The sequence below is a fragment of the Pteropus medius genome, unplaced genomic scaffold (assembly GCF_902729225.1).
Source record: "Pteropus medius unplaced genomic scaffold, Ma_sr-lr_union100, whole genome shotgun sequence".
NCBI lineage: Eukaryota > Metazoa > Chordata > Mammalia > Chiroptera > Pteropodidae > Pteropus > Pteropus medius.
In genome coordinates this window covers 19,281,747-19,297,483 of record NW_024340849.1, presented here as the reverse complement: position 1 = coordinate 19,297,483, position 15,737 = coordinate 19,281,747, and the positions used below count along the sequence as shown (strand labels likewise).

Sequence of the window (15,737 nt, the reverse complement as noted above, 5' to 3'; positions counted from 1 at the left end):
ATATCTGGTGCCAAAGCCACAATATAATGGTAATATGTCATTTTGAAATTTCTTTGCAGAAAATCATGCTTTTGCTTTCATAACTCATTTACAATAAATGAAGGAGAAGGCATCACTTGATAAGTGGGAAAAGGTTAAATTTTGCTTTTATTCATGGATGTTATTGAAGATCATACTAAACATGAAACTTATAATTCACTCCCAATAACGTATCAATCTAAAAACTATGCTTTACGTAAAATAACTTGTATATCGTATACCATTGAAAATGATGAAATATTTTTTTTAATTCCTAAGAGTGTTTGCAAGATGATACTCTCAAGGAACTCTCAAGTCTAAAAAGTTAAGCAAGGCTGTGACCATCCCGCTAAACTGCCTTAGTTTCCCCACTCATTAAAGAGCTAGGTCTCCTGGTAGGTGCCATATAGGCCCCCACTAGAGACAGGGTCTCGCCTTGGGAAGCTTGACCCAAGGCAAACTTGAAAAAGCAAACTGATTTGTTTATGGTGCTGCATGGGGTCTACCCGGGCCTGTGTTCCCTGGGATGTAGAAGTTTGACCACTCTTCAGACTCTGCTTAAGTTCCATCAAGGACTTCCTATGAGTCTTAAGGACACAAATGTACAGGGATCTCTGTGTTCACCTCCGGTGGGACCACCCTTATGGTGAGTGGTCTCTGCAGTCTGACCTGCTGCTATGTGAAGCAGTCAGTTTTACCGTATATTATTCGGTTTGCTGGTGCCTAAGAAAATGACTTAAGAAAAATTGCCACTGAGCCTTTGTTGAGTCTGGTTCCTCCTGGAATGCCCTCTCCACTTCTCTAACCATATCCTACTCATTTTTTAAAACTTGATTTTGACCAAATTTCAGACATACGGAAAAGTTGTAAGAAAAGTACAAAGAATTCACATATATTCTTCATCCAGATTCCTCAAATTTTAACATTTTACCACATTTGCTTTGTCTCTATCTCTCTTATATACAATTTCTTTCTGACCTGTTTGAGAGCAAGTTGCCAAAATGAGGCAAATACTTCAACTGTGTTCTTTTTGAAGACATTTATTTATCATCACAGTACAATGATCAAAATCAGGAAACTAGCCGATAGAATTCTGCTCTCGACGCTACAGTCCTGCTTCTCCTGTGATTCTAGACCGTGGGTTACATTTAGTCATCATGGCTCTTTAGTTCCCAAGTCTTTGTATTTCATGACATTGACTTTTTTATGAAATGACTAGCTTATTTTTGTAGGAGATCTCTCGATTTGGGTTCCTCCGCCATTTCCTCTTGATCAGACTCAGGTTAAATGCACCTGATGATGTGGTGCCCTTCTCGCTGCACCCCATCGGGAGAGTCACGCTGTCCTTGCGTCCCATGACCTGTGATGTTAACCGATTACTTGGTTAAGGCGGTGTCTGCCAAGGTTTTCCACTGTAAAGTTACGAGATTTCCCTTAGTAATTAAGAAATAGCTTGTGGGGAGATATTTTGAGACTATGCCAATATTCTGTTTTTCTGAAACTTTCACCCACTAGCCTCCATCGATGACTCTTGCTTGGAACAATTATTATTATGGTGGTTGCCATATGATTTTCTAATTCCACCATTTCTTCCAATTTTACTAGTTGTCGTTCCACTGTCAGGGAGAGCCTCTGGGTGATTTTAAACTCACTACTCTAAGCCTCAGGCCCCCAGTATTTATGGGCTAAGAAAAGCAAGTCCTTGTCACCTATCTTAACATCCCTGAATGTATACAGTGAATCCTGGCTGATGGGTATTTAATGTGAAAGCTATTAGTATCCTGCTATAGTTTACCTGTGCTTTGGAAGATTCAGCCCAGGAACCCATCTGCAGAGCAGCAGTGTCCCAAGATGGCTGGGCGAGCCTGGGGTACTTGATGTGCGTGAAGCTGTCGAGTGGCTCTCCCTCCACCATAAGTCTCGCCATGGACTTGTCAGTTCTACCAGCCCTGGCTGAAAAATGGGGCCCGAGGGAGGCCCTACTTCAGCTAACTCCATTTCACATTTCCTCTCCTTCTCGGGATGGAAAAAATGGCCCTTCAGGGACGGAGCAAACCTGTCAGTAATGAAGTTATAAGGAAGGAGGCTATCCCAGGAGGGTGGCCAGGGTATGATAGCTGATGGAGTGATGTAGGCGGGCAGCAGGCAGTATTTCCCTGGAGAGCCTGGACGGTCGGTGCTGCTCCACTGCCCACATAGCCGAACCAGCTCAGGGATTACCCAGGGTGCCCTGCTTCCCAAAATGGAGCCATCTTTCCTTCACCTTTCCCAGAGTCCTCCAGGGCTAGCAGAGGCAGAGGGGTGAGTAGGCAAGGTAAGTCCTATGCTCATCCCTTTCAGCTCTACCCCTCCTCACCTGTTTTCCAGTCATGAGGTCCATTTTGATTAATAAAACAACTGAGGGGCAGAGAGGTTAGGTAGCTTGTCTAAGACCACCCAGCTAGATATGGACAATACGAGGGTGTGAACATGGGTGTGTCAGGTTCCCAAGTTGCCACCCCATCATACTGCCTCTTCAGGTGAAGACTCCTAGGAGGACTGCTGAGACCCAGGCGGGCCTCCTGGAGGAGGTGCTGATTGCAGAATAGGTAGGTGAGAGATAGGAAGTCTCCAGAGCTAACTGTTGGTTGGCTATTGGATACCTCCAGTGACAGGGAGCTCACCATGTGCCCAGGCAGCCCTCTCTACTGTGGGGCAGCTCCCCCTGTGAGGAAGGTCCTCGCTAGGTGAGCTCAGGCCGTTCTCTGGCCTTCCTTCCTCCATAGTTCAGAAGGACTCAGCAGCTGGTCACCCCTGGGATTTAAAATTGCTCAGAAGACCTCCTCTCCATGCCCCTTCCTCTTTGTCCTCCCTGTTCCAGTGTGAGGGCTGTTCCACCGAATGGAGATGGTGAGATTCAAATAGGTGACGAACAGGGCTGGTTCCTGAGTAGGCCTCTGAAGTCATGCCTGCAGCAAAGTGAGATAACGAGGAGCCAGCCAAGGCCTATTGGCCAGCTGTGGTGACCACTGATGGCCAGGCTTTAGGCTGGGAGTAGAGGAAGTCACTGGAGATAGACCTCACACCTCTGAGGACCTTGTGGACAGTGTTTCCCTTGAGATGATAGTGGTGAGTATTTGTCAATGAAGACTTTCATGGTGAGAAACTATATCTAAAATACAGCCCTTAAAGGCCAGAATGAGAGCAGAAGCCAGAATCCGGACATCCGGGGGTTTCTTCCTTGATTCCTGACACTTGAAACAGCCTATTTCTCCACAACCTCATTTTCCCACCTGTACTATGGGTGTGCTAATGCTCATCACTTCCTCTAAATAGCTGATGGATTTATGCTATATTTCATGGAAAACCTACAATGTAATATTATTACAAGGAAACACTAATATAATGTTTACATCGACTCCTTTAAAACACATAGGAAAGGGGAAAAAAATAAAACACATAGGAACTCTATGAGATGGATACTCTTTTTGTCTCCATTTTAGAGATGATCAAGCTAAGGCCCAGAGAGGTTAAGGAACTTGCCCAACATTGCACAGCTAGAAGTGCAGAGCCAAGATTTGAACTCTGGGGGTCTGGCTCCTAAGTCTATACTTTGAACTATGACACTATATTGCCTCTTGATAAATACCCTGGAAGTTTGTATTCAGCACCTTCTGTATTCCAGGTACTGAGGGGCTATGCGAGGCCACACAGTGTGTCAAATACACAGGCGTAGCTGGGCCTCCTCGGTTTTTTAGGAAGAATTGATGGGAACTGGTAGGATCTTCAGACTCCAGAAAGATGGCATAGCCAGATTTTGCTTCCTGCTGTTGATTTACATGACTTGATCAATTTAGCCACACATAGCGAGACCTAGAAAATCCAACATCCTAGCTGAGACTGACCTGTATCTGTGGCTAGAGGCCACCAGCCTCTGAGCGAGCGCCCAGGTGGACACGTAGCTTGGCGAATGCCTGGACTCTCCAGCAGGCTGCACTGAGGGTCCACAGGCTGGACCTCAGAGGCTGCAGGGCTTGGCAGGGCCGGGCGGAAGGGCGAGGGCCTTCCCCTGGAAACTCTCCACCGGGGCAGCCGCGTGCTCTTCCCATGACATCACGCTGCCTCCGAACGTATGAGGCCAAGGATTCTTGGAATGCCTGATTCACCCTGGAACAAAAATAATACTTCATATTCGTAATGTGCCTTTGTTCCCCAAACGCTCTCCCGGGCTTGATTGTATTGAACTTCAGACCAGCCTTGTGACCCAAGCAGGAATGCAGGGAAGGCGTGAACCCACCTAAAGGAACTCCTTGAGTGGGGACTTGGTATTCCCATTCTGCAAGCATGACTACGGACACGTGAGTTGTCAGGTGATAGGCCAAAGCCACCCAGCAAATTGGTGCTGGGCAAGGCCGGCCGAGAGCCCCGGATTGTCAGTGGGGTTTGGAGGAGGGCTTCAGAAATGCCTTGGCAGTTGAGCGAGACTCAGAGCCCCATCTAATACCCCCCAAAAGGCCATTCCTCCATGGCCTCTGTGCTGCCCCAAGATGGAGGAAGGTGGCAAAAGCCTGCAGCTCCTCCTTCCTTACCCCTGGGTATAGCAGCGAAGCCAGAGGGCCACCGACAACTCGTCCCCACCCCCAGCCCTGCCCCACAGGCCCCAGCCACAGGAACTAGCAGGCTGTGGTGGGGAAAGGATTGTTCCCAGCACAGATGGAAACCCGAGGGCCACACGTGGCTTCTGTGGTTTTCCCCAGACGCAGTGGAGCCAAGGCTGGAAGGCCGGATTTCCAAACCTTGAGGCAGAGCTCCCGTCCAGAGCCTCCCAGCCTTCCCCTCCCACGGGCCTCAGCTTCCTTGTTCCCAGTGGCCTTGGCTCAGTCTTTGACCTTTGTTTCTGCAAATCTAGCCCACCCTGCCAGCCCACAGCCCCTTCCCACTGGCTTTGGCCAAGGCCCGGAGTTCTCTGGGTTTGGGCTTCCGTGGCTCAGCAGTGGTGTGCAGGCTGCCCTGGGCCTTCAGGACCCCGGAACGGGCCTCAGAATCGTGCAGCGGGAGAACGTGGTGGAGGAGGACACGCGTGCTAAGGCCAGACTACCTAAATTCAAACCCAAGCTCTGCCTCTTGCAAGCTGTGTGGCCTCAGGCAAGGACTTACCTTTCTCTGCCTCACAGACCTCTCTGTAAAATGGGGTTAACAACAGCCCCTTCCTCTTAGGGCTGAATGAAAGCCGTGACTGGCACATACTTAGTGCTTCATATATGTTTTTATTCCTTGTGATCTTGGGTCCAGTCCTATTCCTCAGGACAGCCCTCTGGCCAGGGCTGGCTTCATGGGTGTACACTGTGCGCAGTGACACGGGGACCCATGTTCATAAGGGCCATGCTTGGTTTGCTCAGGTGTGACTTCTGAAATTCTTAATAGTGTTTGAAGAAGAGGCCCACATTTCATTTTGCACTGGGTCCCACAAATTAAGTAGGTGATCCTGCCTCTAGGATGCCCCTGTGATGCTCTCTGCTTCCTTTTTTTCGTGACTCTTGTCCCTGGTCGTATCCAGATACATGTTTTTGTAATTACTTGATTAGTGTCTGTCTCTCCAATTGGAGCCTAAGCACCATAGGGGCACAGTGCTGTTTCCTCCGGGCCTGGCACATTGTGGGGCTCACCTGAAGCATGAATGAATGTCCAGCCCCCATGCCAGACCCCGAGGGAGATTTAGAGAAGGTTCTGCCCCCTCTGATGGAAGGGGATGCTTTTAAGGGCATATAGGAGGAACACACAACGCCTACTGATGGCAGAGACTAGGGAAGTCAGACCATAATCACACTAGGAGTCTGGAGAGAGGGCGGGGCTTCCTGAGGGCTGGGGAGGCTCCTGGGCAGATCTGGGCCTTAAAGCCCAAAGGGGATTCGGAGAGGTGTTGAGAGACTCGTTAGGGACAGCTGAACAGCTTTTGTTACCCCGCCCCCATTCCCAGCTCCCCTGGAGTTGCCTTGGGCAAGCCCATTGCCACCTGATTAACCGCCAGGCAGAGCAGAATCTCAGAACATGTTTAATTAATGAAGCAATAAACGGACCAGCCTTTCCCCTCATCATTCATTGGTTCATTCATTCTGTAGTTGTTGAGAAGAGTCTTTTCTCTGCCTTCAGGGCACAGAGGTACCAGTCAGACCCACTCATTTCCATTCCAGAGCATCCCGCTGGCCAGGTAAACATCTGGTTTCTAAAACTTTCAACCATGCAGTGAGAGACCAAGCTTCTTGCATGAACTTTTGCCTTGAATTACTTCTGTCTTGAATTACTTCCTGCCCAACTCTGAGCAAGAGGAGAGTCCCATAATCTGTCGGGGTGGGAGCATCTCAGGCTTGGCTGAACGTCCGGGGCAGCAGAAGTTCCTGAAGCACACAGGCACGCTCCTCATGGAACCGTCAGGAGACCCCAGTGGCAGGAGTGGGCTTGGCACTCAGAGAGCCAGCTAGTACGGTGCCACGATGTTGGTGATGGCCCTGGCAATTACAGGGCGATTCGGTTGTGTAAGCTTTGTAGTGATGCCCCGGTTCTCCAGAGAGCCCCGAGACCTCAAATAAATAATTGTCACATCCAGCCATAGAGCATTTTAGGCGGCGCCTTCAGAGCAGAAACACAGATCGGAGTCCAGTACAGGCTCGGTGCTAACTAGCGTGGCAACCCAAGAGGATCGAAGCGACCTCCTGGAACCTTTGTTTTCTCATCCGTAAAACTGTCATGCTGTCACGCACATAACCCTCACAGCCACCCTGGAGTGGTGTGGGGCGCCGACTTAGCGGGGAACAGAGACACAGAGAAGTAAAATCATCCAGAGCCACACAACTATGAGTGGCCGAGCCAGGCTCTGAGCTGGTCGCAGTCTCGCAGACTGACCTGACAAGGAGTATCCTGCAGAACAGACTCAGTGGGTTTCCATCATCTAATTCAGTCCTGAGTACATAGTAGGTGCTCAGTTAACACAGGCCGCTATGACCCTTGTCCCCTTATTAAGCCAATATCATGTCCCCCTCTGTCGGGTCCCTGAAGAGGGGAATGAGTCTGCCCTGTGCTTTTCCTCATTAAGCTTTGCAGTCATTCTGCAGACTGGGGTGGGCGTGTGTGGCAGGCTTTATTTCCGGGCCTGACATGCCAACCCTAAGCTTAGCAGCCCCCCTGCACCTGAGCCTCTAGGCCCGCCTCAGCTCGTGCTTTGTCCCAGCGGCCGGAGCAGCGAAGGTGGGACCCCATGCAGGGCGTGTGTAGGTGGGCAGGAATGGAGGCGCCTAAGCTCCAGAATAAGCAGTCATCACTTTTCCTGAAGGCAAGAAATATGAGCCCATACATAGTTTTAAAACCACTCGCCCTAGGAATTTTGCTTTCAGAAATTTTTAAGCAGACCTACAAATTATGTGGTAAAGTGTCCGACATTGAGAGAACCATAATAAGTCAGTGGCCCTCAGAATATCTAGTTGGGAACAATTATGAAATAAAAAATGAACAGAGAGACGTTTGTCTGCATTTGGACTGCTGTTAAAATCATCTTTTAAAACAAAATCTGAAGTTATTCTCCCTATACACCCACCTCCCAAAATGCAGCTGTGGTGTTCCGAGAACTTTTTTTCTTTTTTTTTAATAAAAGAGAGCAGCCTTAGAGTGAAACAAGACATCTGATTTCAGAACCCAAAGAAGAAAGAATAAACTAAATGAGTGATGGAAACAGCATACTGACAATTTCCAATCTCACACACACACACAAAAAAGGCATTATTTCCCTAACAGCAGGTGTTGCCAGTAGCACAAATGGAATATTAATCTTATCTCCTAAGCCATTCCTCCCCACCACTGCCACCAGAGAAAACTTCCCCAGAGAGATTAGAGCATAATAAGCAGTCAGGGAGGTGGATTTCCCCCCCTTTTTTGCTTACAGGGCTGCAAAACTGCATGTCTAGTATGTCTCTAAAACCTGGATCTGCATATCCATGTATCTGAGACCGAATGTGTTTCCTTGCCTGGTAAATGTGAGCAAAAGCGACTTATCCCCAGCCCAGCCAAACCTAAACCCACAGGTTTCATGGTGAGCGGCCAGCTGGACCCTGGAGTTGGGTATTGATGAAACCCAGGGCCAGGAAACACAGAAGGGAGAAGGGCTGGCTTGGGCCAGCTCAGCCAGTGACCGCCGACAAATATTTGTGAATGGCCAGAGCAGGGAAGCCTAGGTCTCCATTTTGGGAGACCAAGGCCCAGCCCCAATTCTATTCCAGTGGTTAGGGCCCTCACAGCTCTTTCCCAGGTTGAGGATGTGAGCCTCATGTGGCCGTTACCGCAGTAGGTCTCAGTGGTAATTCAGCCTTTCTCTCTTGAGGGGGTTGGATCTGAGGACGAATGGGAGAGAGGCCGGAGGTAGACTAGCTAACAGGCTGAGCACACTCCTGAGAGCCTCCATAAGGCCTTCTGGTGAGGGACTTCATCCCACTGAGCCTCAGTTGGCTTATCTGTAAAATAGGAAGAAGAGTCTTGACTGGCCTGCACACAGAGACCAGTCCCAGCAATCATGGGCCTAAGAACAAAGCAGGGCCTTGATCAAGAAGGAAAAGGGAAAAGAAAGACAGAGAGGCTCCATGCCCTGTGCTTCCATGGCATCGGCTTTTCCCTGCCCTCCTAGAGGCCACCCAGCCAGTCTTGCCGTCCAGTCTCATATCAGCCCACCTCCTTTTGACTCCATTAGTCTTGCCTTCCTAGTTACAAGGGGCCCCCTGAGGGCAGACTCCCAGGCCTCACCTCTCATGTGCAGACATCACTCCACGTGTGCCAACGAGCTATCGCCCAGGCAGAGTGAGTCTGAGAAGACCCACTACCACCCAGCAACCTGGGCATTCTTGGTCATTGCTGTATTGATGGGGCTGGCCAGCTCCAAGGTCTTTTGAACTAGGAGGATATGAAATTCAAGCCCCCCTCAGAATTTCCAGGAAGGAACAGCAAACGCTCTGCAAGGCCCAGCCGAATTCTTCCTGAGCTCTTTTGACCACCAGCTATATAGAAATGACCTCCTTCCTCCCCTAGGTGGAGAGAAGTTTTGTTTGTTTGTTTATTTTGGGGAGAGGGAGGAGAATTTGAGCAGAGAGAGGGAAATCCCTGATATAGTAAGTAAGAAGCCAGACAGTTTCAAGATGAATGCTGGGAAGGACTCAGTCAGCCATCCTCCGGGGGCATTCCTTGGGCCGTAACTGCTGGCACCACAAAAATTCTAAATAAGGATGACAAAAGTTGTAAGAATTGAGCATTATCTGCCAGGGAATTTCCAACGTTCTTCTCTGGGCTTAAAAATTACTCACACTCATAGAACAAAGAGAATGGAAGGAGAAAGGGCCAATTAGTGGAAAGTAATTGAAAAATAAAAGTAGGGAGAATTCACAAAAGTCACAGGCACACGGCACCCTGGGGAGTTGGTGGGCCATGGAATGTCTTCTGTGGCCGGTTGGCTATCCCTGGAAAGAACCTGATGTAATGACTCACTTTTTTGATGGGGCCCAACTCTTCCCCGGACGCCCATGCTGGTGATCCCCACAAATGGACCATCCTCCAGAATTTACAGCATTAGGACCATTGACGATCCCTGTGTTTAGGAGACTATTGGGAAATGAAACTGGGTATCTTAGGCATGCCAGTGTGGCAGGGGGCTGTTTGGATGGAGGGCTGCCTCTTCCACCATGTATCAGGGGGCAGTAGGGCTCTTGTACCAGGAGTGTATTTCAGAACTCAATAGGACCGAACCCAGACAAGGATGAAACGTACCCCCAGCCTCACGCCCAGTCAGCAGGACTCAGATCAGCACACCAGGCTACTATAGGTGTTTCTAAAATGGCTCTTAAATTATTAAAAAATACAGACAACTAAAAACCCTGGATATTGTATGTGAAAGCAAACATAAGAGGACTCTAAAAGGTGGAGAGAAGGCAGACTGGTTGGGGACCTTGGCACCTGAGGAATGACACGGTGGCAACACGCTTGAGTTTTCTTCTTGGGCTTCTTGATCCCAGAGTTGCAGCTAAAGAAGCTGACAACCCAAAATGCCAATAGGCACAGGCAGACCCCCAAAATACCTGCCCTCTCTAGCTGAAGGACCACAAAAGGGGCAGTTCTGGAGGACAGAAAACTCTTAGGCAATAACTGTTCTACTCTAAGCAAATGCCCCAGAAAATACTGGCTGCACCCCTGCCAGCAAAGGCCAAGTGAGGGGCTGAGATTCTACCCTTCTCGCCAGCGTGTGACAAGGCACCAAAAGCCCCCACCAGGTTGGCGTCAGAGACACCAAGAGGGGAGGGGAGATGGGACTCATCCCTGTGGGGCAGTGAGCACCCCTCCCTCCCTCAGTGGAGGCCACATGGGGCATGGCACCCCTACCCCTCCCAGCCAGGGACGTGGTAGTGTGGGGAGCCAGAACTCCCATCCCTGCCCAGCAGTAAGGGGAACCCCACCTTGGGGTATCAGAGAAGACCCAGTGGGGAACTTGACCTCTACTCCCCACCTGGCAGCAAGGAGGCGGTGCTGTCCTTTCTACTTCTGGAGCAAGGTCAGAGGAAACCAACTAAAACAGAAAGTTTGATTAAGCCCAGAGTCTCGTAATATAATACCCAAGATGTCCAGGTTTCAACTGAAAAATCTTTTGTCATACCAAAACCCAGAAAGGTCTCAATTGAATGGAAAAAAACAATAGATGCCACTATTGACATGACAAAAATGTTAGGATTATCTAAGATTTTAAAGCAGCCAGCATAAAAATGCTTTAAAAAGCGATTAGGAACACACTCAAAACAAGTGAAAAATAGTTCTCGGCAAAGAAACAGAAGTTATAACAAAGATAGTTAAATTAACAACTTAATGGACGGGCGCAGCAGCAGAATGAAGGAGACAAAAGGAAGAACCAGGGTCCTAGAAGATGGAACAATAGAGATGATCCGATCTGAGCCACAGAGAGAAAACAGACTGAAGAGGAATGAACTGAGCTTCTCAGGCCTGGGGGGTCATAACAGCAAATTTAATATATGTATCCTCAGAGTCCAGAAAGATGAGGAGAAAAGAGGTGGGGCGGAAAAGGTACCCGAAGAAATAATGGCTGGAAACATCTCATGCCTCGCTGATGGGAAAGTAAAATGGTCCAGCCTCCATGGAAAACAGTCCAGCGGTTTCGTCAGAAGACTAAATATGGAGCTACCCCAGGAATGGTGCCCCCAGGCATTTATCTCAGCGAAAAGAAAACTGTCCACACAAAAGCCTGTACACAGGTTTTCCTAGCAGCTTTATGCACGATAGCCAATAACCAGAAACAACCCGATTTCCTTCAGCAGGTCAGTGGTTAAACTCACTGATCTATCCACACTATGGAATGCTAGTCAGCAATGAAAAGGGATGAACTGTTGATACACACAACCATCTAGATGAATCTCAAGGCATTATGCTGAGCGAAAGAGGCCAGTCCCACTGAGTTGCATACTGTATGATCCCATTTATATAACATTCTCGAGGTGAGAAAATTGTAGAAATGGAGACTAAATTAGTTGTCCCCGGGGTCTGAGCAGGAGGTGGTGAGAGAAAGTTAGATGTGCCTATGAAAGGGCAATGTGAAGGATTTTTGTGGTGATGGAAATTCTGTGTCTTGATTTGTCAAAATCCCGGTTGTATGATCTCGAACTATAGTTTTACAAGATGCTACCATACGGGGAAGCTGGGTAAAAGATACAACAGATCTCTCTGTATTATTTCTTAGAACTGCATCTGAATCTATAATTATCTCACAATGAAAAGTTTAGAAAATTTAATTCATGTTCATTTAGAAAACACAAATGAAAAAGAAAAGAAAAATCCTGAACCCATCCCCTAAAGATAATCACTGTTAACATTTTGTAGGTAGCCTTCCAGATTTTTCTGTGCATATACATACCGTGCCTTAAAAAAATGGCACCGCGTGGCACATATTACAACAAGTGCTTTCTTCCATCTACTAGAGCGAATTCCTTCACCATTTCTTAATCGCTCCACATTCAGTTTTTCACTGTTGTTAGCACCGCTGTGATGAACATCCTTGTGCCTACAATCCCTGTGCATGTCTTTGATTATTCCCTTTGTAGATTGTCGCAAGTGGAAGCGCAAGGACCAGTGGTTTGCATGTTTTAGTGGCTCTCGTAAGAAATTGTCGAATTTCTCTCCAGAGGCATGCTAGTTCCTATTTCTTATATACCATGTGTTATAAGTTACCCCTTGTCTGGAAACAAAGAGTGCTGTCCACCTGTCTCTCAGGTAACAACTATAATTCCCCCTAAAAACCCAGCCACTTCGAAAAAGCTTTTAAATGAAAAAATTGTTTGTGTTAATTTTAATGGGGCAATGATACATGTAACTCCAATCCAAGACACCCCCACATTTTCACAGATACAAAATTATAGAGCGAACACTGAAGTTGAGTTTATGTAAGTAATAATAATTTGAAAAAAAACAAATACAATTTGTTTGTAAACTGTACTGCAAGGTGAGTCTGTTGTACCCCCGAAGAGATGGCTCACAGGACGGCGAGGGCCTCATATTTAGAAGGTGGTCTTCTTTCTGCAAACTTTCTTCACTGACTTTATACAACTTCGGAGGGGCTCATGGTTATCCTGTTTTCCAATTGTACTTCAAATAAAGTTATGGCACAGAAAACACCGTGAGGGGGAAATAGAGACGGAACACAGAGCTTCCAGTGATAGAAGCGGTCCTTGTGCACAAGACTGAAGGCTTCTCAACATGCCCCCTGCCCCCAACTCTCTTGCTTTCAGTCTACAGATCAAAATATTTGGTTTGTCCCATGGCACACATCTCAGACTTGTTCTATATGATATCCGCTAATTAGCAAGTGTTGTGTCAGGTAAATCGGTGAGCCTGTCTTTGCCTAAAACCATCACGTTAGATATCACTTCTGTATTAGTCGGCTTGGGTCGCCGTAACACTATGCCACAAGACTGGGTGGCTTAACAACAGAAATTTATCTTCTCAAAGTTCCAAGGGGCTAGAAGTCCAAGATCAAGGTGTCGGCCGGTTGGCTTTCTCCTGAGGCCTTTCCCCTTGCCTTGCAGATAGATGGCTGCCTTCTTGCTGTGTCTTCACATGTGGTCTTTCTTCTGTGCATGACCTTCTTGTCTGTGTCCTAACCTCTTATAAAGACACCAGTCTTAATTGGACCCCACCCTAACAGCCTCACATTTTAACTTAGTCTGCCCCGAAGGCCCTGTCTCCAAATGATTGCAGTACTTTCACAGCGAGCGCTGCAGAATTTGAGAGGCTTCGCTTTTATGGTAGTGACGAGCAGGAGAGAAGACTATTCCTTATAACATTTCTTACCCAACGCCACGCCTTTGTGTGTTAAATATGTGTAAGGAAAAATGATTTGCTGCGGCCTGAAAGAAGCGTTGTAATTTAAAAAAAAAAGCCTGTGCTGGAATGAATTTATTTACTCGAATACGAATTATCTATTTGCTCCATTGCTGGGTGTTTTGTACGCCATCGTTCAAAATTCTACAAATGACAATTTCCAAAGACCTGTAGTAGGTGGCACAGGGAGACATAGCGTCAGAAAATTCTTTTCGCCTTACTGCTTGTATTGTATATTATTTGTATTTGTTCTCCAACCTTACGCATTATGCGTAGCCTGTAGCCAGAAATAAAATACTTATTTTAAATCAAAGATTGACTTAAATGCTCTATAATCACAGGGACCTGTCTGTCTTTCTCTGCTGTATCCCCAGCCTCTATCACAGAGCCTGGCACACAGCGCACTCAGTAAAGGTGCGGAATGAATGAATAAATGAACGACTCAATGAATTCTTCTTCTAGTGTTTGGGTGCAGGGACCCTGAGCAGCCCACCCAGTGACTCTCTCTGTCCTTCCCCTCTGGTTTGCAGACGGCAGCAGAGACCTCCGGGAGGGAACAAGCCCCAACAGCACAGTGACCACCAGCCGGGCAGTGCCAAACACAACAGGGACCACCAGAAATCCTACCAGGGGGGCTCAGCGCCCCACCCCTCGGGGAGGCCCACCCATCACGGCTACAGCCAGAACCGGCGCTGGCACCACAGCAACATGAAGCACCCACCCGGTGACAAGGGGGAGGCAGGCACCCACCGCAATGCCAAAGAGACCGTGACCATGGAGAGCCCCAAACTCGAGAACGCCCTGGGGGACGCCGGGCACAGCGTCCTCGAGTCCCCCCGCAGCCCGGACGGCCCGGCCCCAGTGGCTTCCGAGCGGCCGCCCACACAGCAGCCAGGGGTCCCAGAGGCCGAGACAAAGCGTAAAGACAGTAGTACCCCCGAACGCATGGGGGAGCGGCCCAAAATTACCCTGCTCCAGTCTTCCAAAGACAGGCTACGGCGGAGGCTGAAAGAAAAGGTACCGGTAATTGAATCTTTGTTTTTCTCTTGCACCAGGGAGGATGGCACGAGGTAGGCACGTCGGCAGGTGGGCTTAGGTTTGCGGGCCCAGGGAGCCATGTGGAGGGAAGCAGGTCCCACCACGGCATAGGGACCCCTAGACACCAGAGGGCAGGCCCATGGCCAGTTCTGCATGAACTCCTCCTGCACATTCTGGTACCTCACTTTCTGGCCACTTAAGAGGCCCAGAGGCCGCTTGGTACCAGCCCCCAGCCTACGAGGGGAAGGGAGAAGGAGGTTCATGCCTGGGGGTGAGGGGAGTGTCACAGGGAAGGCCCGTTCTTCCCTCCTGCATGTTCTGGGATCAGATACTACCCTATTAATGCTGAAGGGCATTTGGGAGAACCACGGGGCTTATAAGAACTGCTGCTTTCCTTGAGGTAAGTACCAGCCAGGCTGTGGTCCGTGCCAGGGTCGAGAGCAAAGGTGAGTTGGGCAGAATGCAAGCAGGCTGCTCAGCCTTGCCATTCCCGTCCTTCATCAACCAGCAGCCAGTGAGGGGTCTAAGGGACAAAATTTAAGGAAGCTATCACTGCCAGCATCCCACAGCTGCCAACCCTGCCCTGGCATAGCCTTGAGAGCGAGGGCCTCCTGAAATTTTGCTCCCCAGGAGCCTCTCTTTCCTCATCCTACTCCTGGCCTTGGCCTCTAGAGCCCGGGTCACAGATGCAGGAGGAGGGACAGGGGTCTGTCCCTGGCAGCATCACCTCTGCTGTGCTCAGCCCAGCTCCTCCTCCCTGGCCAAGGGCTCAGGTAAGGTCACCTTGGAGAGGAACTATTCCTGAAGAAGGCTGGCTCACCCCCGCCCTCCCCACGGAGTCGTTCTGGGGAGCTCCAAGTCAGGGCTTCTCCCAGCCTCTCTGCTGCCTTCTCTCCTTTCGTCCACCTGCGTATGGGTGCTATGGATCTGGGACCAGCTTTCGTCCTAGAGCCCAGCCCCACACCCACACTCAGGCAGCACAGACAGGTCAGAGCTCTTCCCCAATCAGCTCCTGAAGCCGAAATGCTGCTCCTGGCACCCTTCAAAGCCCAAGCCCCCCCACCTCGCTGCTTCTGTGGGCAAGCAGCTGTGAGATCCCAGAGGAAACCCTCACCCGTTCCCTTACCTCCCCAGAGAAGGAGCCTGGAAGAGGTTCCCTGCTGATGACTAGCATTGGTCTTCACGTGAAGAGTGTCCAGAACGGGTCGCTACAGCCCGACCAGGGAGAGAGGGTTATAAACTGCATACCCTCCAGCCTGCTAAAGCTAACTGCAGTGCCACAGGATGAAAATTAC

At 49.1% G+C, this 15,737-nt stretch overlaps 1 protein-coding gene and 1 long non-coding RNA gene across 6 annotated transcripts in view; one reads left to right on the top strand and one right to left on the bottom strand.

Annotated features, from left to right (window-relative positions):
- Positions 1 to 15,737, top strand: part of CTIF (cap binding complex dependent translation initiation factor) — a 232,861-nt gene that overhangs the window by 129,881 nt on the left and 87,243 nt on the right. For all 3 annotated transcript variants that reach the window (XM_039842019.1, XM_039842027.1, XM_039842034.1), the window contains one exon: positions 13,935 to 14,421. In XM_039842019.1, coding sequence (XP_039697953.1) covers positions 13,935 to 14,421 — 487 coding nt within the window. The remainder of the gene's footprint in view (positions 1 to 13,934; positions 14,422 to 15,737) is intronic.
- LOC120585728 (uncharacterized) lies at positions 1,043 to 9,018 on the bottom strand. Of its 3 annotated transcripts, none has more exons than XR_005648496.1 (3): positions 8,782 to 9,018; positions 3,903 to 4,164; positions 1,043 to 1,378 (listed from the first exon to the last, which is right to left on the bottom strand). It is a non-coding gene; the product is annotated as an uncharacterized LOC120585728 (long non-coding RNA). The 3 variants fall into 3 exon arrangements; XR_005648494.1 differs by lacking the exon at positions 1,043 to 1,378 and adding an exon at positions 2,869 to 2,966; XR_005648495.1 differs by lacking the exons at positions 1,043 to 1,378; positions 8,782 to 9,018 and adding exons at positions 2,869 to 2,966; positions 4,295 to 4,632.